The sequence below is a fragment of the Gopherus evgoodei genome, chromosome 16 (assembly GCF_007399415.2).
Source record: "Gopherus evgoodei ecotype Sinaloan lineage chromosome 16, rGopEvg1_v1.p, whole genome shotgun sequence".
Classification (NCBI taxonomy): Eukaryota; Metazoa; Chordata; order Testudines; family Testudinidae; genus Gopherus; species Gopherus evgoodei.
In genome coordinates, this window is record NC_044337.1 from 13,278,487 (window position 1) to 13,305,158 (window position 26,672).

The 26,672-nt window shown below is 44.6% G+C and overlaps 2 protein-coding genes across 4 annotated transcripts in view; one reads left to right on the forward strand and one right to left on the reverse strand.

The window, feature by feature from the left end:
• CIZ1 (CDKN1A interacting zinc finger protein 1) overlaps positions 1-21,070 on the forward strand; it is a 37,534-nt gene extending 16,464 nt beyond the window's left edge. For both annotated transcript variants that reach the window (XM_030535976.1, XM_030535975.1), the window contains 14 exons: positions 336-451; positions 3,155-3,321; positions 4,513-4,648; positions 5,914-5,974; positions 8,633-8,709; positions 9,425-9,504; positions 11,491-11,673; positions 12,052-12,182; positions 13,050-13,134; positions 13,819-13,932; positions 14,300-14,473; positions 15,265-15,334; positions 16,474-16,595; positions 20,331-21,070. In XM_030535976.1, the coding sequence (XP_030391836.1) occupies positions 336-451; positions 3,155-3,321; positions 4,513-4,648; positions 5,914-5,974; positions 8,633-8,709; positions 9,425-9,504; positions 11,491-11,673; positions 12,052-12,182; positions 13,050-13,134; positions 13,819-13,932; positions 14,300-14,473; positions 15,265-15,334; positions 16,474-16,595; positions 20,331-20,930 (2,116 nt within the window). In that variant the 3' untranslated portion in view covers positions 20,931-21,070. The remainder of the gene's footprint in view (positions 1-335; positions 452-3,154; positions 3,322-4,512; positions 4,649-5,913; positions 5,975-8,632; positions 8,710-9,424; positions 9,505-11,490; positions 11,674-12,051; positions 12,183-13,049; positions 13,135-13,818; positions 13,933-14,299; positions 14,474-15,264; positions 15,335-16,473; positions 16,596-20,330) is intronic.
• C16H9orf16 (chromosome 16 C9orf16 homolog) lies at positions 3,436-26,384 on the reverse strand. 2 transcript variants are annotated; one of them, XR_003996853.1, is made up of 4 exons: positions 26,233-26,384; positions 22,430-22,721; positions 19,112-20,433; positions 3,436-3,596 (listed from the first exon to the last, which is right to left on the reverse strand). XR_003996853.1 is itself a non-coding variant. In XM_030535977.1 (2 exons), the coding sequence occupies exons 1-2, from the start codon at positions 26,318-26,320 to the stop codon at positions 22,525-22,527; spliced, it is 285 nt and encodes a 94-aa protein (XP_030391837.1). In that variant the 5' UTR covers positions 26,321-26,384; the 3' UTR covers positions 21,510-22,524. The 2 variants fall into 2 exon arrangements, 1 of the variants encoding a protein (XP_030391837.1); XM_030535977.1 differs by lacking the exons at positions 3,436-3,596; positions 19,112-20,433 and having other exon boundaries at positions 21,510-22,721.
• Between the last annotated feature and the right edge of the window lie 288 nt (positions 26,385-26,672).

Genomic DNA, 26,672 nt, shown 5'->3' on the forward strand with positions numbered 1-26,672 from the left:
CAGCTGCCTGCCTGGGTCTCTAGACCTGCAGTCCCCTACTGAACTTCCTTAAGCTATGGCATTACCCTTTATGTGTGTTTAGGTTCTGTCTCTTAAACCTGGCAAAGCTGCAGACCTAAAATTTTGTAATGGACGATCCCTCCCCATTGGGTACTCCAGGAGGATGGAAGAAAGGGGAATACAATGTTGATGTATACAATAGTGTTTTAATCCAAATGCATCAGTGTTGCTTTTGTCCTTTTCTCCTTGTGTTGTGCTTGTTAGAGACAAGAGTGAAGTTGAAGGTTACATTTTTCTATAGGAAGCTTTTAAGTGTTTGATCCCTTCTTTTCCAGGGGTTTGCCACCACCACAACAGCAACAGATGCTGAATTTACGGGCAACGAATCAAGCATCACTCCTCAATGCCAATCCAATGCTTCAGCGAGCTCTGCTCATGCAACAGATGCAAGGTACTGTCATTGTTGGAGATGCTCATTGCACTTATTTAGTCACCCCTTCACCCTCACTTAACCTGGGAGAGAAGTCGTAGAGTGGATATTGCCTGTCTAAGCATCGGAGTCCTCTATGCTTTGGGACTCCATTCCTCTGCACTGTTCTTTGTCAAATTTGCCCCAATCCAAATCTCAGAGGCTCTTCAGTTGTTGAAAATCCCATTTTTCAACTGCTCAGGAGCAACATTTGAGATGGAAGTTGTGACTTCACAATGGGAATCTTTTGAGGGGTTTAGACGGTAAAGGTAGGCAAATATAAATGTACAAGCTTAAGGCAAATATAAATGTTTCTGTGAATATATTAAACAGCAATCACAGTTTTTGTTTGAATTTCAGTAGTCACTTGCATTGTCTGTGAACCCAAACAAATGGGTTGCAGACAGTGAAACTGATTAGTTGGTCTGTCTTCCAAGCTCAGTGAAGTGAAGGGGGAAAAGAAAGGGAATAGAAGTGAAAAGTAAATTTTTAAGAAACAGCTTTGTGGAATTCTATTTGCTTGGAGTAAATCACTATTTCTTCCATCATCTGGTTCCCAGATAGATAGATTTTTTTGTCCATGGTCTGGTAAGTTTTCAAAACAACTTTACAAGGCTGCTCCAATAATAGTTGTAGTTAATATAAGGTATTAGAAATGTAGGTGAGGAACTTTTTATTTGTTTGTTTGTTTGTTTGTATTTTCTTTTATTTTTAACCTGCCAGTGCCGTTTTGACAAAGAAAAAGGTACCTGGGTTAATCTGAATAATCATTTAACTTAAAACTAGACCAGGGATGATTCTTTGTATATGAAGGTTTATTCTGCATGTTGTTACCATGCCCTTTGTTTTCCCTTGCTAATTAATAAGCATGCTCTCTCATGACCCCAGTGGCCATCTAAAGATCTCTGTTTGGCTGAGGAAAGCTGAGGCAGTAAGGGACAAACTCTAATCTGAAGTTAGTGCTGATTTTAAAGTTTCTTATGTGTGTTTGTGTGATGAAAAGAGCTTGGGCCCAGCAAAAATATGAAAGGAGGATGACTGATAAATTTGATGTTAAGTAGTAGCATGGCTTTTTTCTAAAGGTGAAGGTTTTATTGAAAAATTGTGTTTTAAAATAGAAATGTCCAATGATCTGAAACAAACTGGATATGCCAGTTGAACAAGGTGTTTTAATGAACAGTCTAATGAACTGAGGTAGAGTATTATCCCTACCTTATTAGCAAGCTGGAACTAGTATCTGTGATTTCCGTTTTTGACATTCTGCGTTCTCATGTTTAAATGTGTAATAAAGATCATACTGAACAATACGACTGTACTTGCAAGCTGAATTTTTGTGGTCACTTACAGGTTTGGATTACATGTGAGAGTATCTGATGCCCAGGTATTTCAGTGCCTGAGAAACATCAGAATGAATAATTCAGTGGAAGCCTGTGGTTTCAGCAATGGAAGTGGGGAAAGAAGAAATGCCTTTCTGAATCTAAATGGATGTGCAATTCTAATAAAAGTGTTAAACCATGAACAGAAGGCCATTTCTTACCAAATAGATTTCTGTTCAAAATTAAGATAAATCTCCTTACAAGAAGATATTTTCTTTCACAGCATAATTGAATAGTAGTTCAAATCTGTGGGAATTCCTTGTGTTGTCGCAGCTTTTATACATTATACCAGGGTCATCTGATGCTTATAGCGTGATGTTGAGTGTCAGAACTTCTAGGTTCAACTCTTGATTCTGCCACTAACTTATTGTGTGCCTTTGGCTAGTCACTTATGTACAAATTTTCAGAAGTGAGCTCTGATTTTGGATGTCTATCTTTAGACAGCTATAGCCTGATTTTCATAGGTGCCGAGCACCCAGAGCTCAAATTGACCTTCAGTGGGAGCCATGGATTTTTGGTACCTGTGAAAATCAAGCAGTTGGTATCTAAAGATTGGTAGTCAAAATAATAGGCTACTTCTAGAACTTTGTCTCTAAAGTCTGTCTCTGCTTCCTTATCTGTAAAATGGGAATGGCAAGGCTTGCCTTCATCAGAAAGTGTTGATACTTACCTACTGGCTATAAAGCACTTTCAGGTGGATGCTCTGCTGAAAAGAACTGTTCAAAAGACAAAACATTATGATAGAAAATGGTAGCATCTTAAATGTCTGGGTTTAGTTTATCATGTTGAGCTTGCATGATAAATCTAGTGGCAGAGAGGCCTATGAAATCTCTTGTTTAAAAAGTAAAATGATATTTTAAATGAAATGCTCCAATTGTTGCTGCTGTTCTGTCAAAAAAAAAAAAAAGATAGCATCCAGATCAGTTTGAACTGCCAGCTGCACAAGCTGTGGGATGAATTTCCTTCTTCTACAAAGAATGTTTGCAAAATCATGATCTTGTCTTTCTTTAAACATGGGTGACAGTGTGTTCAAATCAAATAATCACCCCAATGAGTTTAGCCTGCAGTAACAATTGAGTAGTCTAACCCATCTCCACATGGCAGCAATGATGGAGTGAGATCTTTGGGGTGGTTGGGGGAAGCAGAAGCCGGCCAGCAAAACAAAACTACTGATACCAATTCCCTATGGAAAGGGAGGTACAGAGTTCTCTAAGCTCTACCCCTCGCTGCAGTCGTCATGACTTGGGGGTTTTCTTTCTCGTGAGCACACCCTACATGGGAGTGATATAGTATATGTTTGCATTTATAGGAAACTTACGAGGATTTAACATGACAGCCCCAGCTCTGCAACAGTTTTTCCCTCAGGCTACAAGACATTCCCTTTTGGGGCCACCACCTGTCGGGGTCTCATTAAAGCCTGCACAGCTGGGCTTCCCAGGCCTTCCATTCCAGCGGCAGAATCGGATGTTTCGTAAGGTGAGCTTGTGATTTCCAGGTCTTAGGAGACTAGCTCTCATTTATTGCTGGCTGGTGCCTGCTAAGATGATTGGCCATATTGTACATGGGGCACTAAAGAGAAATGCAGGAGGATTAGAATGAAAAATAATAATTTAGTACCAGGTTGCTGACATAGAAGCTCTTTGGTCAAACCAGCCCGTTTCCAGAGATCCCAGTTGTCCTGATAGTGAGTTCCCCATCCTCTTCCAGTAGACCCCTCCTGTCCTAGGGTACCAGGATTCATTTGATTAGATCTAGGTAAATAGTAAAATATTAAGAACTTTAAGCAATATCTACCTCAAAATAACTACAACACAGCGTGTGAAATCCTGGCTCAGCTGAAGCCTGAGAGCTTTGCCATTGACTTCAGTGGGGCCAGGATTTCACTCCATGTCCTTTCTCTAGCGAAAACCTCATGGCTGCACTCCTCCTGGAGACTGGCCTGAACCATGAAAAATAGAGTGGAAGGTTGGGAGTCCTTGGCTTCTATTCCCAGCTGTGTGCTGATTCGCTGTGACCATCAACAAGTCACCTAATCTCTCGCTGCCTCCATTTTTCCACCTGTAAAATCCGGATAATACCTGATTATAGAGATGTTGTGAAGTTTAATTGATGAAAGTTTATAAAGCCTTTTAGGATTCTCGGTGAAAGGTATTACACGATTGCAAAGTACTACTAATCCCCAGCTGCTCCTCCTCTTCAATCCATTCCCTAGGTCTGAATTCAGATTTGTCTGAGAATCTACTGAAGATGGTCCTTTTTAAACTGGCCAGGATTTCTCCTCTGTTTCAGCCTCAGGTTTCGTGTTACCTAGTCCAGTGTTCAGTGCTATTTTAACTGGAGCTTCTGGCTTAGTCTAATGTTCTGGTTGGGTCTGGCTGGGAGAGAAAAGGAAGAGTAGTTATTTGGGGCTCTTCTTTCCATCCCAAGCAGGTTTTGCATGAGCCTTTCTGAAGTATCCTGAACCTGCCACAGCTTCCATTAAAATCCTGGAGATGTGTCAGTGGATGCCAGCAGTTTGGAATCCATGTGCAGAGCTCTGTTCATCCACTTTCAGTTGCTTACAGGTGGAGAGTCTCAGACAAACCGTCAGGCTGTCTAGTATTGGAATTTCTGCCAAGTTTTGAGAAGGAGAAGAGAGCTGGGTCTGAGACTCTTTGCTCATTGCAGGATTACCAGAGGGGTCCTGACAAGAAGCGGGAACTGGACCAGGCATCCTCATCTCAGGCACAAGGAGTTGATGAGAAAATTGAAATCCCAGAAGGTACACAGGCTGGGTCAGAACAGAACAATTCCTCACCCACAGGTAAGAGGGCCTTATAATGCAACAAAATCTTCTGAGCATGCTCAAGAAATCTCTCTAGAATATTGATGCAGCAAAAACAGGAGATGGCTTTAGTCTCCTGTTAGCTGCTTACCGCAAGAGCGGATTTCTGGAAGATGAACCTATCTGGCATAGCTTCCAGTCAGAGCCTCCTGCACTGGGCTTCATTTATGCCATTAGCTAGGTGTTTTAATTTTTGCAAACCAGCTCCATATCTCTTATTTAATCAGGTGGAAGCTGTATATATTACTGAGATGATGTATGCGATGTACTACTTGTGGAGCAGGAGGAACGTTCCTTGTTGCATTACACCACTCCCATGTTATAATCCCCTTCATCTTTGATTTAGTTGGGGATTGGTCTTGCTTTGAGCAGGGGGTTGGACTAGATGACCTGAGGTCCCTTCCAACCCTGATAGGCATCAGTGGGGAAAAGATAATAGACTGTTTCAGATAAGGTTACTTGTTCCTTTGCCTGTCTAGTAAGTCACTTCAGTATAGAAGAACCTTCTGAGTGGGATGAGAAAAGGAAATAATTTTGGAACAGCTGTCATGCTGCCTTACCAGCACTGAACTCAGCATGGCAGCCATAGAGTAAAACTTGTATGAGGTGGAACTCTCTTGCAACCAATTTGTTAAAGAAACAGACTTGTTTAATAGGATGCTTGTTTCCATGTTGATACCTGGAATCTTACTGGGACTAGGGCACCATTGGGTTAGGCACTGTACAAAGACATGAAGATATGGGCCCTACCTCAAAGAGCTTACAATCTAAGAACATACAAATATAGTGAGGTTGTATCTATAGAATGCCCCATAAAGGAATGATTTTCTGGTTCAAATGCAGTGGAAAACTGACTTTGATTACAGGGACACTGAGCAGGTTGACAGGTCTCACAATTGACCTTAATGTGTAGTATTGGAATTTTGTGGTGTGGGCTCTTGTCCCTTTGGTATTGGACTAAGACCCAAACAACCATTGGTTAGTAATAAGTTCATATCTCTCTTTCTAGGTCAGGCTTACAGCAGTAATCTCTACAAATAAAACTCCATCTCCCAGGTCATTACTAAGCTCTTGAGTTAGTGATCCATTTCCACCCTTCTCAAAGCTAGAACTGGCCAAGTGCTTTATAGTCGTATCATCTGCTCTAAAGTACTGTATCTGACATAGGCCATTTGGTAGGAGATCAAATCAGATGGGCCATGGTTTGTTCTGCTAAGGTAACGTGTGTTTCTTTATCCTTGCAGAACCAAAAATGCCAGCAGAATCCATACTGGACACTGAGCCTGCAGCAAAGAGACTGAAGAGGTAATTTCTCCTGAAAAGGCCATAGAAATGCTTTGTTATTCCATTGCTGTATTCTCAGTAAAATGGAGCACTACCATGGCAGCCTGACTTCCGGCATTTGGGGGGAATATCTCTGGTGCTCTGGGTGACTCAAAAAACCTCAGGGCACTTGCCGAGTCCAAGGATGCTGCAAGTGTCATAGCCACAAAGATGATGAATAGAGAGATGAATCAATGGACCACATCTAGACAGGCTACAAAGATGACACTTCCTGAGCCCCTCTGTTGCCTGGATCCATATATCGATTTGGCATGAATACACACAGACAATTGGTATTATTATTTGAATGAAGGTGGAGGGGAATGACACACAATATAAAGGCCCATCTTGCAAATTCTCTGCTCCCTGCTCTGCCTCTGACTGCTAAACCAGGAACCATGCAATGTCATATTGCCATCTGGTGGGAAGAGTATGGAACACAGTTCAGCAAGTAGCCTGTGCTGTTCCAAACTGTATCCTGCTCAGACCTGTTACTGTTATACATGTATGGGGCTGAGGGAGTGAATAAGAATGATTAGACATTGATTTGATAACTTTTTTTCCAAAGTGAATTTATTTCAAAATCCTTTTTCTGTTCAAGTGCATTAGGAGCTCCCTAATATGCACTAGCGATGAAGCGTGAGGACTCCTGCAACCTAATCTGTTCTCTGCTACCAATTCACTGTGTAGTCCATGGGCAAATCTCTTCACTTCTCTGTTCCTGGTTCCTCGTCAGTAGATTAGAGATTAACAAAGAACTCTGTGGAGGATGTTGTAGGATTGATTTGATGTTTGTACAGCACTTCGATCATGTAAAGCATTATAGAAATGCAAAATATTATTCCGCATTTGGGGATGCCTTGTGAATTAGCAAGACAGTGAGTAAATGCAATTAAAACAAAGGCTGACTCATTACACCATATACCTTGTTCATCCATTTGCCAAATGTAGTTTGGTTTTAATTATGCTAATAATTTGCAGTGTATTAATCAATATTTTGTAGCATAAATTGGATAAATAGTTAAGTCTTAGTGATAGGAGACCTTGCTGCAGTGACTCTCTTAAGTTTTTACTGAGCAGTGGCTAGAGACTACCAGATTTAGTGTGTGTCTTATGTATGGAGTGCAGATTAGCAAGGTTCTGCTGCAACTGAGTCCATAGTTTAACTTTAGAGAGTGTTTTTATTTATCTGAGAATGACCTGATGATGAATCTCTGGCGCAAATGAAGTTTACTGTTCTAAACCTCCCTTTCAAAACTCTGAACAGCACTACCCTACATATATTTCTGCTCTTGTTTCTTATCACTTCCCACCTCTCCCCTTCTCTGCCAGTGATGCCACCTGCCATGCTCCCTCATTTCTTTCTCCCACTCTTGCCTTCTGCACTGTCCATATGCCTGGAACAACTTCCTTATCCCAATGCAACAGGAAACCACCCTTTTCATTCAACTCCTTGAAATCCCATGTCCTCCCACAAGAGCCATAAATGGTAACAAGTGTCAATATAATGCTGCCTCCTCCTCAGTTTCAAAAAGTGACACCCTCTCCTCTAGGTCTCTGATCTTAGAAACCCTGTGGAGCTGTCCCTCCATCTGTGTGTCTAGGGTGTTTGAGCACACTGTCAACACTTAACAAATAACGATCATACAAGCCACTCTTGTTTTGTCCTTGTCTGCAGTGTCAAAATCTTGCTGTGTATTTATAGCTGTGTAACCCAGTTACTTTATCACTTATCCGTCTGCTAAATTATGGAGTGTGTGTTTAAATCCTAATGCAGACTGGATGCTGTTACTGAGTTCAGAGTGCGCTGAAGTGTGTCACAGGCGGGAATGTAGGTCTGGCCTGCAAAGAAGGACATATTTAAAACCTAGCTGAAAATTCTGAGTGCTGACATATAATCAGAAAGAAATCTGCCTTATCAGATCATTCTGCTGATCAGTGACTCATTCTTAGCAATCCCTTCAGGAGCCTGTTTCCCCTCCTCGAATCAGACCAAGGGCAATAATGAAACACAAAGCTAGCTCCTTTTAGCAGGGTTTGGTATTTAGAGCTATTGATTATCCACTACAATCAAATGCAAAATATGTCAGGAAAATGGTGAACGAAACTGATATCTCAGTGAGACAAAACTCCTGAAAATCCCTGCTTGGCTACCAACAAGGTCTCCTCCTGACCTCAGTTTTAATCTTCCCCTATCCCTAGAATAGGTAAGTGTTGCAGTTGTCCTGCAGATCACCAGACAAGGCAGGAAATGAATCCCAGAACCCCTTAGTGTGAATAACTTCCAGGCAGCCCTCTTCCGCACCCTTCTATCAGGTTAAGACAGTTATTCCTGAACAACTGATTCAGCTCTTTTGGCTGGCTTTTAAAGGTATGATTGATATTTGTGTGTATGCTATGGAGCCCCTTCTTGTTCTGTTCTGCTGAAGCGTCACCAGAAATACCATTTGCAACAGTAAAATATTATCAACTTATTTTTGAGATTTCAGTTTTTTGCTTGATTATTAAGAACGCTGTAGATTGAACTCCTTGGCCTGTGGTTTAAACACCACCTTGTGTATTGGCTTAAGCCTCTCCATCTTCCTGGCTTTGGACATGGGAGATAATTTTGTTCTCCTTTTCTCTTCTTTTTAATTAAAGTATGGAAGAAGTGCCCATAGAGGATGCTGCAGGCAGCCAGGAAGCAGAGGAGTCAAGCATGGAAACCCAGGCAGATGGTAAGGGGTTATCATGACCGACGTGAGGGATGGAGCCCCCAGCCTGCTGGTGGAGTTGTGTGGATTTGTAGGTTCCCTCCTGCTAGAGATATGGTGTAACACATGAGGTATATCTACACTTCATCTGGAAGATGTAATTCCCAGCCTGGGTAGACATATACATGCTAGTAATCTAAAAATAACAGTTTGGGCTGGGCTACCTACTTGAATATAATCTCATCTGAGATAGTAGGCATGTACTTGGGTGGCTAGCCTGAGCCTCTACAGCCCCACTCCTATTTTAGCATGCTGTCTAGAGCAGATCGTCTGTCTGTCTGTCTCTCTCTCTCTCTCTCTCTCTCCCGCCAGAGCTGGGAATTACACCTACCATATTCAGTGTAGGATACCATGAATATTTTCAAAAACACTCCAAGGATGAAAAGTGAAGGAAGAGTAATACTGGGACCAACAACCTAAGAATATGCCCCAGTAGTTATCCCATTTCCAGTTAAATTAGGGGTTTCCAGTTTGTTTTGAACAGCCAGATGCAAACAGTGGGATGAATTTCCATGTTGTACAAGGACTTTCTCTATGAAAACCAGGTTGAGGCCCTGTGAAACTAGGGTAATATCAGTGTACTGCGGTGATGTAAGCTTCCAGACTTCATGCATCTGTTTCTTAGTTTTTCTATCGTTTGTTTGGTTTTAATCCAGCTAAAGGATCTTTCTGTTTTTAGGACCAGACAGTATGAGGGAGAATACAATTGAAGATGCCTCCAAGGAGAGAAGCTTCTCTGAGGAACTGAAAGCTCCAGAGGTAGGTAGGCAGGCAGGCAGGTCCTTCGCATAAAGGGACAATGTGCTCAGAATGTCTCCCTGCCCCAAAGAGTCAATTTTACCCAGATCTCCATTGTGATTGAAAACCAAGTGTCACCCGGCTCTGGGGTTGATGTCAGTGGCCCAGGTGTGGCATTGTGCTGTGGAAGGAAGCTGCTATGCAGGGTCTGCCTCTGATTAAATTACAGCAGTTTATGGCAATGTTTTAATTATTGTAAATCTGCACCCCTGTTAAAAGCATCACATGCTGCATGCTGACCATTGGAGTTATGACTAATTTAAAGATTTTTATACTGATCTGGAAGGATGGCAGGTTCTTGTGTGTGGATTTTTTTTTTCTTCCCTGTTCTTCTTAAAATTTACATTAAAGGATTAATTAATGGCTCTTAAATGCCTGAGTTTCCCAAGAGGAGCTTCTCTCAGCCCAGTCTGGGAAGGGGAACAGTCATCCCCATCAAGCAGGTCTGTTTTGGAGGCTGTAGAATCACTGAGGATAAACATGAAAGTTTACAATTCAGTAGAGAGATTGTGAGGGATGCAGTTAAAGCAGATGGAGAGCATGCCTTTCGTTCCCTGCCATTCCTGAGAAGTGAGCTGAATGCTGGTAGCTACCTTTATGGTTTGAAATTACAGCAGGAGGGAGAGGCTAGCTGGGTCCTGCCACTCCAGAAAGTGGACTGGCAAGAAGCAGGCCAAGGTATAACACTATTGGAGCCAACCGGGGAACGCACCTGTGGACTGGGAGCCTGTGATAATAGTTGTTTTATGATTAAAGTAACACCTAAAGGCCTGTCTGTATTCCAGGCTATATCCAACGTGTCCAGCTCTGCCAGTGCATAGCTGTCTGCCATGGCTAGTGACACCTCTGTTCCAAAGTGGGGGTGTCTCTTTATATGTGGACAGGACAATACGCTTACAGAACTGTTAAGGAATTACATTACAGCCTAGATCATTATGTGGAGTGCTGAACAGCCTGTAGCTCTGTGGTGAGGAAGCACAAGCTATGGGAGTTCCCCAGCTGGCACTGTGGAGCACTGTAGTCACCAATAACTGGATCAGCCTGTAATGTGTCCAGGGTCCACTCAAGAACTGTGAGCATAGAAATATACACTGGCCTGGGAGTGACTCTCTCTGTGCTGGAAGATCCAGCAACTAATTTCTTTAATAATGAAAGTGATTGTGGACCAAGCACAGTGATGATAACACTGCGTGTGTACATGTAACTAGGGCCCTATCAAATTCACTGCCATGAAAAACACATCATGGACCATTAAATCTGACCTTTTGGGTGCTTCTGCCCTATACTATAGAGACTTCATGGGAGAGACCAGCATTTCTCAAATTGGGGGTCCTGACCCAAAAAGGAGCTATGGGGGGGTCACAAGGTTATTTTAGGGAGGTTGCGATATTGCCACCCTTACTTCTGTGCTGCCTTCAGAGCGGCGGCTGCTGACAGAGGGCCCAGCTCTGCAGGCAGCCGCACAGAAGTAAGGTGACAATACCACACCAGGCCACCCTTCCTTCTGCGCTGCTGCTGGCGGCAGCTCTGCCTTCAGAGCTGGGCTCCCGGCCAGCAGCTGGTGTTCTCCAACTGCCCAGCTCTGAAGAAAATATTGCGACCAGGAGCAGCACAGAAGTAAGAGTAGCAGTACACCCTCCCACACACACACTAACCTTGTGACCCCTCCCCCTCCAACAACAACTTTTTGGGTCAGGACTCCTACAATTACAATACAGTGAAATTTCAGATTTAAACAGCTGAAATCAACTGTGAAATTGACCAAAATAGACTGTGAATTTGGTAGGGCCCTATACATAAAACTTGAAATGACATGAGATTGATTGACTGAAATTTAATTTAAATGCATTTTTCCAGGTGGTATGGAAATTAGGTTAACCCTTTGTTCATCAGAAGCCCCTAAATATCTCTTCTAGATTGGACTCTCTTGACTTTTCATTCTGGCAGGTGCTGAGTTCGGGGGGCTCATTGAAAGTGACTATCCAGCAGAGCAGTGAGAGCAGAGCTATCAGCACCACAGGCCTGAAGCCAGGACAGTGGACCTGTGAACTGGGCACAGCTGATACCAGTCCTGAATCTGTCCTTAAATTCTTCTGTTATATCTGCAAGACCAACTGCTGCAACCAGCAGGTATAAACACTAGAGTTCAGCTGAGACTGGGGGCCAAGGGAAGGAATTGCATGGCCAGGGACTTGTGGTAAAAATGTTGCACCAAGAGACATGTTTTCAAGACATCAGGCACGATGGTGACAAGAGGCCAAGAAAAGCCTATAAATAAACAAATAAAATAAACCACTCCTCCCAGGAGCTTGCAAGCTAACATCCTAAAGCTCCAGTGCTGGCTAATCCACAGAAAGCCATGTTCTTAAGCTTTCCAAATATTATAGATCAGTAGAGGGAATAGAATTGAATTGATCAGCTGTGTTGTTTGGTTTTTTTTGTTTTTGTTTTTTGTTTTGTTTTGTTTTAAATTCTGAGTCCATCTAAATGGATTTTCTCCTTCATTAGAATTTCCAATCCCACATGGCTGGAATTCAGCACCAGCAGCGACTTGGGGAAATTCAGCACATGAGTAATGTCTGCTTTGTCTCACTGCTGCCCATGGTGAAGGAGCAGACGTTGATGGCTAAGAAAGATGGGTATGTATCAGTATGTTGGAGGTGGAGGGTAAAGAGGGCTGATCCCAGCTAGGCCAGTACCTAGATATGGCCATGCTTGGAATTTTAGAAATACCTTTGATGTGTCCCTATCATCCCAGAAACCAACATTGCAAAGCACAAGTCTATAAAAACAGATTAAAATTCTGGATACAAGTATAACTGTCACATCTTCCCCACTTGTTCTCAGAATGTACAGAAATGGGGAAGAAAAATCCCAAAGCAGTAAAAACAGCATTCACTTTTTATGTTTAGTCAGTGTTTTGTGAAAAGAGACCTGATCAGACATGAACAGGGTAGGTGAGTCTCTATGGCTGGCCTTTAATAGAGTACATGTCACTGCATATATCAGATCTCGGATAAGGTCTAATAGAAATGCTCAAGACACTTGAGCTGGGACCCTCTTGCCAGCAGTACCTAGATCTGAACACAGGGAGGCAGGGCTTTGAGTTGAAGGCCCTTGACTTTAGAACTTGCCTCTGCATTGGTCCTACCCAGCCTGTGTGTCAATGTTCAGGGTACAGTTCAAGGCCCATCTGTACTCTTAGGCCTTAACCCCAGCAGGTAGCCTCCTTTAGGGAAAATTATTCATCTGCTTCCTATAGCGTAGCTATACTGCCTTTGTCACACTGTAGTTTTTAATGCAGTTCATCAGCCTACGGACTGTTGTGATGGGTGCGTTTTTATAGACTGAGTGAAACCAAACCAGCTAAAGGTGGGAGAGATAGGAACTGAAACAGTCTATGGAGGGAAAAGCACAGTAGGTGCTGAGACCGCACAGAACTGCAAAAGCAGTGTTCCCTGGGGAACACAAGGGAATCTCTTCCTGAGCCATTCTTCTCACCACAGAGAGACCCAGCAGCGATGGTGTAACACCTGCCAGATACACTTTACAGGGGATCTAATCAAACATCGAAGGACTCAAGAACATAAGGTAACAAATTACTGCCCTGATTTACAAAGGGGGTCGAGTGATAAAAGACATTCACTTATCCTTAGAGGCAGGGGAGTGAACTGGAGGGAATACACTGGGGCATTGCACTGTGGTGATGAGGATATTTCTAGACAGATCTCTTTTATGCATCTAGTTCTCATGGGCTTCTGCACACTGGTGCTGGTGGAACTCCTGGGTGTCATGCTGAGCAAATTGGCACTGACTAGCAGCACATCTTTTGTTTTCCAATTATGGCTACTACAGGCCCTGCTTACTATTAAACTCTGTCTGTCCAGAGGTATGATAGCAGCATGGCTCTTTCCTTGATTATTTTCAACTGCATGGGGAAATTTAGATAGGCAGTCTGGAATTACCCAAGCTGGAATCTGGTCAGGACACTAGTGTTAATTACTTCATCTCATAGGACAAGTGCCATGAGATCTTTCAAGACCATGAGCAACCAGAGCCTTTCTGCGTTGCTCTCCCCACACATTTGCCACCTCTTGGGAATGTGGACACGTATGCCAGAATGCCCACCCCCCGCCCCCCCGTGCTGTAAGAAGGTGGCCTGACTGTTCTAGATTCAGTCATGATTTTGAGAGAGAAGTTGTTTAAATTCAGCTTAATTGAAACAAAGTAGTGCCTGTCTTAACCAATCAGATCTTCTCATCCCTCTCTGCTCAGCTGGCCAAACGCTCTCTCCGTCCCTTTTGCACTGTCTGCAGCCGCCACTTCAAGACCCCTCGCAAGTTTGTAGAGCACATGAAGTCCCCTGAGCATAAGCAGAAGGCCAAGGAGGTAATGTGAACTGGATTGGAGGGAAGCACTGCTGCGTTACAGAAGTGGCTATGCTTGGGAGGAGTATGCGTATGTCCTACTTTCTCAAACCAGTGAAGAGATGCATCATTTTTCCTGTTGAGTGGTTCCTCTCCTCCCTGACTGCATTCCAATACTACTGGAAGGAGCAGACTGATAATTGAGCACTGTATGTGTGACGGGGGCATGATAGCCTTCTTGCTTTCTAGCAATGCCATCTGCTCATCCCAGGATGTGGCAGTCCCGGACTCCACCAGGAGTCCTATTCAGTCCTCCTCCATCAACAAGAGGGACATTATGTGAGTGCTGAAGTTAGTCTGGTCTGATCTTTCCTTTCTGTGTCTGGCAGGTGAGGCTGGGCGAGAAGGAGCTAGGTGGGCCAGAAGACTCAGAGGAGCTAATCACAGTTGATGCTGTTGGCTGTTTTGAAGATGATGAAGAGGAGGAGGAGGAGGAAGGAATTGGTGAAGAGGAAGGTTCTGAGGTGGTGCAGACAGAGAATGAAGATCCCATCACCACGCAGGTGCACAGTGATAACAGAAATGGAAGGCTGTATTATGTGAGCTGTATTGTCTGAGTTGGATCAGTCAGTCAGGAACAGTTGAGCTCAGGGCATTCTGGAGACTTATCTACTCCATTCCCAGAGCACAGGACAAGAAGGGGACTATCTCAGATACTCTGAAATCTGATTTCGCTTTTTGGCAAAGAGTGACAGGATCTTTGATCTCCATGAGTGATACAGGGGAGCCTTTCTTGTGCAAGAGATATCCTGGCTACCCTGACAAGGGAGGCAAAACAGTTTACACTTCACTCTCCACCATTCTGCTTTAGCTGACCCATTAGCAGCTTTGCTTCTGTTCCTAACTGGACCCCACAAATGGATACATCTTGGCAAGTGTTCTCCAGATGAAATAGCTCTCTGCTTCAAGAACAACTAACAGTGGGAAGGACATAGCTGAGGTAGCTCAGGCCTTAAATACAGGTTTTTAACCCTGCTAATGAAATTTTCTCCTGATAGTTGGTCTTTGTGTCTGGATTTAATCTGTTCCATACACTATGCTGTTAATGTAACCTGTGCAGCATGGCTTGAATACTGAATGGTAACACAGTTAAGGGGTGTATTTTATAGTAGGAAGGGGATAATAGGAAACAAAAGCCCCTTCCTGCCATGTTGGACCTCAGCTTTGCCCCCAGGCTCACTGGAAAGGGGTAAAGGCCCATGAGGGGAGCTGTGCAATGGATGCAGCCCCAGTAGACAGTCCTTGCAGGCTGGGGACTCCATGCACTGACATGGTCTCTTGATATCTCGTTCAGGTTGGGCTGAAGGAAAAGTCTCCGGTGGACTGTGAAGGAAATGAGACATACTGTCCAGATACCCCCTATGGTAAGCAAACCCAGACAAGCAGTGTATCCAAGAGTGCCTTCTGGGGCCAGAGGCTACCATTGTATGGGAGGGTGGGCCTCCGCACAAGAGCGTGTTGCCAGCAGTAAGCAGGACTCTTTCCAGCATCCATGTCAGACCAGTGAAGGTTAGCGGATTCTGGAGAAGGGATGAAGTTTGATCTGCTGAGTTGTAAGTGTGAGGCATGTGCCATTTGTCAAAGCTGTAAATGGGTTTGGCAGGTGCCTCTTGCCCTTCAAGAGGTGGGGCTGAGTACCCTTGATCTCATCCAGGAGGACCGACCAACTGTGGAGTGGGAAAGAAGCTAGCATGAAAGAGTGAAGTGCTGAACAAGCCATGTAGAAAGCAGAGTTACTAGATCAGGGATGCCCCAAAGAGGAGCTCAAGTGCCTCATTCAGAACACTCCCTAGAACGAAGCCTCAGTAGAGATGCTTCTCTCCTGCATTGAAGAGCCAGGTCAGCACATTGTGATGTCAGAAAGGAGACTGAACGACAGGCCTTTCTTCTGTATTCTTCAGAACTAATCCTTTAGACTAGTATCTGATCAGAACAGATGAGCTGCTGAGCTCGGGTGCAGCACTGCCTCCAGAATATTCTTTTGTGCTCTCTCTAGCCACCACTCTAATCTCTGTAAGCCGCTCAGATTTTGGTTTCTAAAATCTTTCCCAGAAAGTTACACATTGTGGGGAGGGCTTGGGTGTAGGCACCAGCAGAAGTTGCTCTGTGCACAGCGAGATCTCTGTTTACTCCAGTTTTCCACATTGCTGTAACCTTCCACTATCATGTGGCAGACAGAATGATTAATGCTGTGAATGTTCTCTGTGTTTCTCTTACGTACCTGCTGTCTTCTGCTTGGATTGAGCCCATTACTGCTGGTCATATGGTCTCTGTAGTTTCATTGTATTTTTTTATGCTATGTAGTTTCTTTTCTTTGGCAACCTGATCTCTCTGAATATCAGCCCACAGCTGTACTGTGGTAAAATGAGATATTCAGCAAGTGATCTTGAAAATCCACAATTAACAAAAGCAAAACTCTTTTTAATTTCCCCTTTAACATTCTTATTGTTTTGGAGTTCTGTTCAATGTGATCTATGATTTCCATTCCCCTCCCATTTTGCAGGCCTGGATTTTCTGGTCCCCGTCGCAGGTTACCTCTGCAGGCTGTGTCACAAATTCTACCATAGTGACTCCGCTGCCCGGGTCACACACTGCAAGTCCCTGATGCATTTTGAGAACTTTCAGGTTAGACCCCTTTGGCAACTGCATGGCCTGGCATTTGTCACCCTGTGTGTGTCTTCTCTATTCCCTCAGCACCTCCTCTCTTTGAGCTGTCTGTCTTCAGCACCTTCCCATTGTCCTCAGTGTCCAGCACAATGTCTGTCATGCCACAGCTTTCATCTGGTATGCTCTCTGCTCGTCTTCAGCTCCCCTTGTAGATGAGACACCATTCTGCTCCTGCTTCCTAACTACTGCTAATGGCTGCCATTGCCCATTCTCAGCTGGAAATCCTCCATCTCCCCAGCAAATGTTGGATCCGTTCACTGAACCTCTGAAATGGAATCCCTGATTCAGGCTGGGACTTTTCGGGTCCGTTAGCAAGTACAAATGGGTGAAGCTGGTGGGGGACTAGACAAGAAGAGGCTGCTCCTTTTAAAGAGAGCAGGAAATGATATGCATCTGTGTAGGTGAAGCTTTAGTGTCCGTAATACTAGAAATAGGCCCTGACACTCAAATTACATATAGGTAACATCTATACAGGGGACAGGTAGTTGGAAACTCATCTTTAAAATGGTAGAAATTAAATTCCAGGCCAGTTCTAGATGGATAACTCCAGTCCGTAAGCTGCTGAGAGTTGTCAGTCAGTCAGTCAGCAGGGACTAGGCAGCAACTTGGGAGCTTCTGGTAGCTTGTCTGGAGGCTCTTCACTGGCACAGAGTTCAGCCAGTTAATGCTGTATCTGGTCCACACAAAGAAGATACAAGAATGGCCCTTGCCTTCAGCTGTAAACTCCTCCACTGCCTGTCACAAATTTTGATGCCTGGACCTGAGTTTGTCACCTCCTCTCTGTGCTTGAATTTCAGGAAGGGCAGTAATCAGATTTTGTGACCTGTGCCCATCAGGCTGCTCTTGAGACACTGTAGTGTTTTTCCTTCCCCTTTCAGTGACCATTGCCTGAGTCTTATGTATGGAAGTGGCATTTCCTGACTCTTGGGAAAGTGGGTAATTCCACTTTGCATTTCCTCTGCTGGTTCAGGCCAAGGCCTGCTTCAGCAAAAATATCTCATTTCTCCTCCTGTGTTCATAGTTTCTTCATGGTGTGTCCCGTGGAGCTTTTCTGCTAGTCTTCAGACAGGTTAACCTTTCACTAGGCTGGCAAAGGAGTTAGCAGTCCCCTTTCTATCCCTGTTACCTTTACCAAGAGCTGGGGGAAACAAGTGTTCCATGTGTGCTGGGAGTTCTTAAAAATCTTTGCAGCAGGTAAAGCTGCAGCTGTTCCTCTGGGTCACCCATTCCCTGTACAGATCACTTCTGGAATGAAAGAACCATTCCCCCTTGTCCATGTTTTGCTTCAGTAAGTTATTCAAATTGATGTAGTTACATTCCCTCTTCCCGCTTGTTAAAAAATGAGTTAGCATAGCAGGAGTGAGCGTTCTTCCCCACCACCCTTAAAACCCAGAGAGATGCTCCTGTTTCCACCCATTGGGGTACCAGGAAGGAAGTGTTAGGGGACTAAGAGTCAGATTTCCTCTCTTCTGGCAGTGAGTTGCTGTGTTACTTTAGGGAGGTCACTTAGCTTCTCCATTCCTATCTATAAAATAGTGAGGATGGCCTTAAGGGCTAATTCATTGATATTTGATGAAGTGGTCGGAAGTAGCTGACTGTAGGTGTATGTGGGTGTGACTAGGAGGAGTTGGCCTTCTACAGATATTTACGGCTAGTCTCCATTTATAACTAGCCACTACCCTTCTGATCTTGTGATCTCAGCTGGAAGCAGTTACTCCCTGGACTGTGCATACTGCTGGTTAGAGGACTAAAGACTGTCATGGTCTTTTGCATTAAATGTCAGTTTCTTTCAAATGGGGTGAACAGCACTTCTGGCCAGAATTCCACACTGGAGGCTTCTTAGCAGCAAACTGCTTGCATCTGAGGCACCAATCTGGAAACAGCTACCTTGCACTCAGTCAACAAGAGTTGCTGCAGGTTAGGATGTGACTTTTAAACTGATTTCGTTACACCAGTATGTAATGCTTTGTGGACACTTAAGCTGGTTTAAACTGCTGTATTCTGGTTTAGCTTAAATCAATTTGGAACAGATGAAGTAGTGCAAACCCCTCTGTGGACCCTTTAACTTAATTAAAAATTAAACTCTGGCAGCTTTGTGGGGTAGACAAAAGCACCATCAGGCTGGCAGCAGTGGGGTGCTGATCATGTATTCAGTTCACTTTGAGTGCATGAGAGATTTCTGGCTGTTAGTGAAAAATGTTTAGTTGTACTGAAGTGTCTGTTTACCCAGTGGAGACAACTTGACCTTTTAACTGTTTCTCCCCATACAGAATGAGCTCTCTTCCTCTGGCACCAGGAGCGCGAGCAGACACAAACTCTTGGACCAGCTAACCTAAAAGATTAGGACTTACTGAGCCTCCTGATGCTTCTCTTCTGTGCTACCAAAAGCAGGAGCTACATAGAGCTCTGTTCAAAGAGTGATAAGAGTTGTACTTACTCTGTAGGGGCCAGGAAAGATCACAGGGAGGACTTACCTTTTGTCCTCAGTACCAAATGGTTAATAATGCAGCCCCTTCAGCGGCCAAATACCATAGCGCAGCTCAGCGTGCTGACACAGTACAAGAACCTGAATAGAATGGTCCAGTTAAACTGTTGCGTTCAGTACAAGCCCCTTATTCCAGGGCTTATGTTTAGCCTCACCAATCTCTTTCATATTTCTGTGGAAGAGAAGGAGCCCCATGCTGTTTACTTAGTGCCACAGTCTTTCTAGAAGTCTCCATCACCACCTCTCTAACTAAAGGCCTCCAGACTGATTAACACGCTGGAGGAAATCCCTCTGTGGCTTAAGATCCCATGGTTATACATAGTTCTACTTCTGTAGGTTGGCCCCACGTGGCTCTTGTGTACTATTTTCCTGAAGCTGCATCAGTTTTAACCTCCTTGCTGATCTCTCCCTGGAGGTCTCAGTTTAGGAACCCATCTTGCTGACAATGCTGACATAGTGAATATAGGCCCTATCTCATGAATGTCGGAGCACTCTTGCAAGTGGAGACACTTGCTGCTTAAAATCCTCTCCTAGAAACATCCCCTTAAACATAATTTTACTGAAGACCACCACCTCCAACCTTGGAGCTCTTGCAAAAGCAGCAGAAAGTGAATGAGCAGACAGTCTAATTGCATTGCTTAGATGAGCAAAGTGCAAAAGGAAACGTTGTCTTTTCATTGTGTTTAGCTACAGCAAAATTGTGTTAATCTAGTTATTCCCCTTTAAGATGCCTGTAAGGAGTGAAAACAACCAATAGTCTTGTGCAGCTGGAGGGTGAGACTACCTGTCTCCTGCCCACCCCCAAAGCTAGATTCAGTCAGTAATTGAGATGAGTTTTCTTGATTTCACTTACACTCAACCGGGCTATTGAGCTATCGTCTCTGATCAAGATTAACAAATATTAGAGTCTGGTTCTAGCTCTGTATCCCCAGCTTCGTTCTGCCTAATCCCTCCACATTAGCAAATGCAAGAGGGAATAAAACCTTAATACCATCACTTTTTGCCAGGAGCAGACCTGTACCTGCATGAACTCCTTCCTTCAGCAGCCCGCCCAAGAGAGCCATAGACTTGTGCTTTGTTTGGAGATTAAGCCAGCCACTGCAGTCTGTCACTCGCTACTGTCTTTGTGCAGGTTTCTCCTGGACCAGCTGAAACTGTCCTGTAATGTCTCAGGCCAGTTCTTGCTCACACATTTTTCCTTTGCACAGAGATACAAGGCAGCAAGGCACCGTGCTACAGCAGCACACTTGGAGGCCTCTTTGTGCTCCCGTGGCTCGGGCTTCCAGTCATCGGATGAGCAGCTGCAGCCACCTGCTAAAACAGAGGATGAAGCTGAGACAATGAATACCCATCATGGCATGGGAGAGGAAGATACAGAATTATTGGCATTAAAAGAACAAACCTCTAGGTCTCTAGAGAATAAGAGTGAGCTGGGCCCCTCTGTGAGAAGGGGTGAAAGCCCAACCAGTGAGACTGATATATGTGGCGCCCTGGTCATAGAGGAGGAAGGAAGTCAGGATGAGGGTAGCAAGTCCCCCACCACTAGTGAAGACTGCCTGCTCCTAGATGAAGACAGTGTCACAGTGGAGTTGCTGGGACACAGTATGTGTAAGGAAGAGGAAAGGGATGAAACCAGACAAAGGGATGGTACCGACAGACCCCAGTACCCAGTGAGCAAAGGGGATTCTGAACAGGAGGCAGCAAGCATCAGAGAGAAAGAGGCAGACATCTGCTCTCCAGCCAAAGGAGAAGCAGCAAATCTAACCCCAGCAGGGCGTAGACGCTCTGCCAGACGCAAACCCAGATAGAACAGCTTTAAAGGGAGAGCCCTTTGCGTACAATATTTGCTGGAAATGTTTATTTTCGGATTCTTTTAACAGAGCAAAAACCTTCCACTTTACTGCTGTTTTTATTTTAAAAATAAAGCCTGGCTTTAGCGTGTCTAAGAGGATGGCATTGGGTGTTATTTATACAGCTGGGATATGATAGCCAAAGCTCTGTACTGTTAAACCTGAAAGGGTTGCTGAAGCTGACCTTCCTAAAGTTTAGGCTCACTGCTTGAACTGGCAAAGCCTGCTGTAAGACTGGGCTCAATAGGACTTTTCACTGTACTGGCCATCTCCTTCCTGCTGTGCTAAGGTGGTTCCCCTTTCACAGATCACGATGCTGATGTGAGCAGAATTTTACTGCTGGCAGATGAGTCAGCCCCATGCAAACACAATTTATGCACTTTCACATAATGTTTTCCCATGGAATCAAGCCAGTGCACTAGGCAACAGACTCACTCAGGACCCAGTTTTAGACTAGAAAATGAAAGCAGCTCAGTCATTTGATCTCTCAGCACTTAAAGTGAGGCTGCCTCTGAAATGCTTCTCAGAGGACATTCAGTTTAAGGTGGTTTATTAAAAGTTTCTTTATAAATACTATCAACTGTACAAAGTGACAGTCACTTCACAATGCTGGGCCTTGCCAGCAGAAGCCACAGACACGATCAAAACAGTTTCACAGACTTAGAGTGGTCATGCAGTCTTACAAACATGTTTGTATCTCCCAGACATCCAGGAAGGACTCTGATGTGACAGCATTGCTGGGCAGTCCTCCTAACCTCTCTCACCATGTGGCTGTGACACAACAAGGGGAGAAGATTAGGCTGCTATATGGTAATACCTCTCAGCCACTGTGGTTTAAGGAGCCACTCATGCTTTTTACTCTCCATTAAGTAGAGCATGATGGTGGCTTACACTACATTTGCCTTGAAGGAGGAATGCATGGACTGGAGTCCCGGCATTTAGCCAGTGTTTCTCATCACAGAAGTTTTGTAAGCCTAACTGAAGTGTAGACTGTAGGGAGGCTGCAGCCACAGGGCTAAAGAAACCAGATGATTTAAGCCCCAGAAGAAGTCTATTACCCTCCCCACAATTAATACAGAGCAAGTCGGGGACCAGAATGGAGCCACCATTTGCTACGGAACTCCAGAGCAGTAAGGCTTAGAAGCCCGGTTTACTAGGGAAGAAGAGTCTGTGAGGTAGAGTTCTAGACAGTCCTCAGGACAACAGTCACCACTTTCCTTTGTAGTTGAGTTGTGGCAAAAGGGGCCTATACATGAATGCCCAGACTTGCAGCCTAGGCTTCTTATACCCAGTTCTAATGGTGTCACTGTCTGCTCAGAACTGGAGCTGGAAGTACTGACTCCCCATCTGTCCCCTTACCCACCTATTTGCTGATGCAGCATCAGTCACAAAGAAAAAACACAGACACAGAAGGGCAGAACATTTAACCCCTGGAGGGAATGCACAACAGCAAGTACCTTTTCTAGTCAAGTTTTACATTAAACCACAGATCGTGGCGGTCCCATTGGAAGTAAAAGCTATTTGACAGTGTGTGTCCAGCAAACAGAAGGAACTAGATGTCCATGTGTGGGCCCTGCACATCAGCCTGCATGTTCTGCTCTTCACTCAGCTGCTGCTGGAACTCCAGGCGTGTCTGACGGTTGGATTCCAGCAGCTCCTTCAAGCGGGCATGGAGATGGTCATTCTTCTCCTCCAGGTGATCCAAACAGGAGTTGATTTGGTCCAGCATGGAGTTTATTGCTGCATATTCTAAAGGAAGGAGAACAAAAAAATATCCTGAATAATTTAAATTCTTGTACAACCACCACTCATTCTAAGAAGGTATCAGGCAGCAAGGCCTCTTGCAAATATACCTCAGAACATACAGGGAAGGTCCTCTATCCGATATGCATCCTCTTAGTATCATGATACATCACATCTACTGGTGAAACTAGGTCTGTGGGGAAACTGGGTGGTTCAGGGGATTGGTAATGTGATCTAGGATGTTTTACTTGTGTCACAGACCAGGAAGGAAATTGCCATCTGTTTGGTAATCTCTCAAGTAAGTGGTTGGGCTCTGGCCAGCTTCCACTAGACAGAGATCCACATTGCAAGAGGGCTGAATAGATAAAAGCTGAATTAATCTCTTCACCCTCCCTAGAGGTGGCCTTGCCTAATCAAGGTACAGGCACCATGAAAGGGTGCTGTTGAGAAGCTTAGCACAGAGAGTGTAACCTCCAGAGCTGCCACTCTAGGACCTGGCACATGAGAATCTGGAAAAAGAATTCCAGAACATCACCAGCTGATGTGGGAGCAGGGGTAGAGGAAGAAAGGTGCAATGCAGTGGATCCCCTTTGAATAAGCTGAATAGAAACATCTCAGAAGGTCCTAAGGGGAAAAGTAACCAGAAGGATGAATGTGGACCAATTCTGATTTCCATAAACAGCACTTATCCCCTTAATTTCTGAACTTGTTGATCCAGGTCTCAATAGTGCAGAGACCACATAGGTCTTGCTTTACCATTTAAAACACTACACTAGGGAGGATTCATTGTAAACCACCCTGCAGGATCTATGTATGTATCATGCCATACAATCAGCACAAACCAGGTCCAACAGGCCATTCAAACCTACTTGTGATGCTGCTGCTTCCTAGAGGGAGGGGGGAAAAGCACTCACACCAAGCCCTGAGTAAAAGGGCTTGGTGGTCCTCATATACATCTACAAAGAAAATGATCTAATTCAAGCCTCAAGAGGAGCTACAGATTTCACTTCACACACAAGGTCAACCAGAGCTTGCATGGAAAGAGAATATTTTTAATGTTTCCCTGAACACAGCGAGGGGCAGCAACAACCAGTCCTCAAACAGCATTTTTAGAACAACAGACCAGTCTGAATGGGACTTCTGTGCAGCTTGCACTCAGGAATCGAGAGCATGTGGGAGAAATAAATAAGAGGATCCGATAGTCAAGCTGTTTTCAGCTACCAATACCCTGAACACAAGTACTTGTTCTCCCAAAATCTTTTAGAAGACAGTGTGGGAAGTCCTTGAATCGCACATGCCACAGCTGAAAGCCATTAATGCTATACCTTAATTCTGATACTACATCATCCTAAATTAAAGTTGTGAAGTGACTTCCTGAGACTAGAATGCACCGGGACAGAAAAGAGTGCAGTCCCTGCTTCCAAACTAGGAGAGCTTTGTGAGACAGGCTAAAAGATATGATAGATTATTTAGAAAATGCATATCTAAGGATTTTCCACTCAAAGCCAACTATAGAGATACCTGGTAACAAAAGAATCATCAGCTTCTAAGGATCTGAGTGATTTCAGGAAGAAACACCCTTGACATCTTCAGAATCTAGTTCTAAATTGGATTGACAGCTCAAATGGACCCAGCAGAAAGGATCTCTGAGGCAGGTGATAGTCCCTAAAGCTCAAATTCCCAAAGAAATTGTCATAGAAGACTAGCTAAGCATCTCTTTTTCATCAGGAGCCAGAGCCAGAGGAAGGTCTGAAACATGATATTATTCCCTTCCTGGCCAGTAACTAGTTGTACGGCTGCTTCCCAGAACAGTATGATGAAAGGCCTTTTTAGTCCTAGAAATCCTCCAGGATTTTTTCAGGAAAGGTGCTCTTAGATTGTTAGAAGACACCAAACTAGGGTGTTGGGTGGTTTAGTTTTATAGAACCACAGAAATGTTGGCTGGAAGGGATCTTGAGAAGTCATCAGGTCCAGCCTCCTGCACTATGGCAGCACCAAGTAAATCTAAACTGTCTCTGACAGGTGTTTGTCCAACAAAGGTGATTCCACAACCTCCCTGGGAAGTGTATTCCAGATCTTAACACCACTTATAGTTCAGAAGTTTTTCCTAATAGCTAACCTAATTTTCCTTTACTGCAAATTAAGCCCCATTGTTTCCTGTCCTATCTTTAGTGGACAGATGAAGAGTTGATCACCATTCTCTTTATAATCAGCCCTTAACATATTCGAAGACTTATGTCTCCCCTCAGCCTTCTTTTCTTAAGACTAAACATGCTCAGTTTAAAAAAAAAAATGTCCTCATAGGTCAGGTTTTTTAAGGCTTTTATCATTTTTGTTGCTCTCCTCTGGAATCTCTCCAATTTGTCCACATTGTTGCAAAAGTATGGGGCCTAGAGTTGGACACAGCACTCCAGGTGAGGCCTCACCAGTGCAATTATTTCCTGTGTGTTATATAGGATTCTTGTTAATATACCCCAGAATTATATCTGCTTTTTTGCAGCTGCATCACATTATTGATTCATACTCAACTTGTGATCCACTATAACCCCCAGATTCTTTTCAACAGTACACCACCACCTAGTTATTCCCCATTTTGTAGTTGTGCATTTGATTTTTTTTCCTTCTTAAGTGAAGTACTTTCCATTTATTGTTATTGAATTTCTTCTTTTTAATTCAGTCCAATTCTCACATTTGTCAAGGGCATTTTGAATTCGAGTCCTGTCCTCCAAAGTGCTAGCAGCCCCTTCCAGTTTGTTGTTCATCTGGAAATTGTATAAGCATACTCACCACTCCATTATCCAAATCATTAATTAAAATATTTAATACCACCAGACCCAAGACTGACCCCACCAGATACGCCTTTCCAAAGAAAAGTATGTTGGTTTGGCAGGATTTGTCCCTAACAAACCCATGCTGGCTATTCTTTATACCTCACTATCTTTCCAAGTATCAAAGTTGGACTGACTGGGCTAGAATTCCCCAGGTCTCCTTTTCCCCCTTTTATAGATAAGTGCTATGTTTGCCCTTCTCCAGTCTTCTGGCACCTCACCTGTGCTCTATGAAGGGTCTGAATATTGCTTTAGTTAGTTCCTTAAGTACCCTAGTATGAATTTCATCAGGCCCTGCTGACTTGAATACATCTCAATAGTCTTTAACCTGTTATTTCCCTGTTTCGGCTTGCAATCCTTCCTCCTTGTTAACCATGGGGGGGGGTCCGCGCATGCTCGGATCAAGCCTGCGGGGGGGTCTGTGGTTTATCTAGGGAGAGGGGATTTGTTTGGAGCAAGGGATTGGCGAGGAGGGGTCTGGGGCTCACCCAGTCAGTAGGGTGCTAGGAGCAGGGAGAGTTTGGGGAGGGCGGGGCATGGCTCTCCCCAGGTGAGGGGTGCTGGGAACGGGGAGGGGTCCAGGGCTGACCCCAAGTAGGGGGAGCTGAGAGCAGGACGGGGGCTGTGGGGTCCGGGGCTCACCGCAGAGCGGGGGATGCTGGGCAGGCTCTTGGCCGCTCTTCTCTTACCTGTCTCCCCGAACCCGTCGTCGTCCCCTTCTTCGCTCCGCCCGACGTTTCCCGCAGGCACATGCGGTTCCCCGTTCGGCCCCGACATGCCGCCGAGTCCTGCGGCCAGACAGCACCCGGGCGGACTCCGAGACACGAGAAAGCTCCGCCCCTTTCCCGCTTGTAACGGCGGAAGGTCCCGCCCCCTGACCTGAAGGGGGCGGGGCTCGAGTTGACCTAGCCACTCGCAAACTTCGGCCGGGATCCTAGGGAGGGGGTGTGGGGTCACCTCCTTCCCAGCCCCGCCCTGCTCCAGGGTAAAGTCTATAGTTATGGGAAGAGAGGGGCTGACAAACAGCGCGGGCGGGCGAGAGGCAAACAAATAGACTTTATAGTTGCGGGGGGCGTTTGCCTACAGAGAGGCGGGATTCCACCCCCAAACTCCCTGGGCGCTTATGTTC

What these genes read in the sequence shown, in the direction of transcription:
- C16H9orf16 (XM_030535977.1), bottom strand. Translation starts at nt 26,320, where the DNA reads ATGTCGGGGCCGAACGGGGAACCGCATGTGCCTGCGGGAAACGTCGGG. An exon ending in CGACGGGTTCGGGGAGACAG is followed by an intron (nt 22,722 to 26,232) that starts GTAAGAGAAGAG and finishes TCCTTCCTTTAG; the next exon opens with AATATGCAGCAATAAACTCC.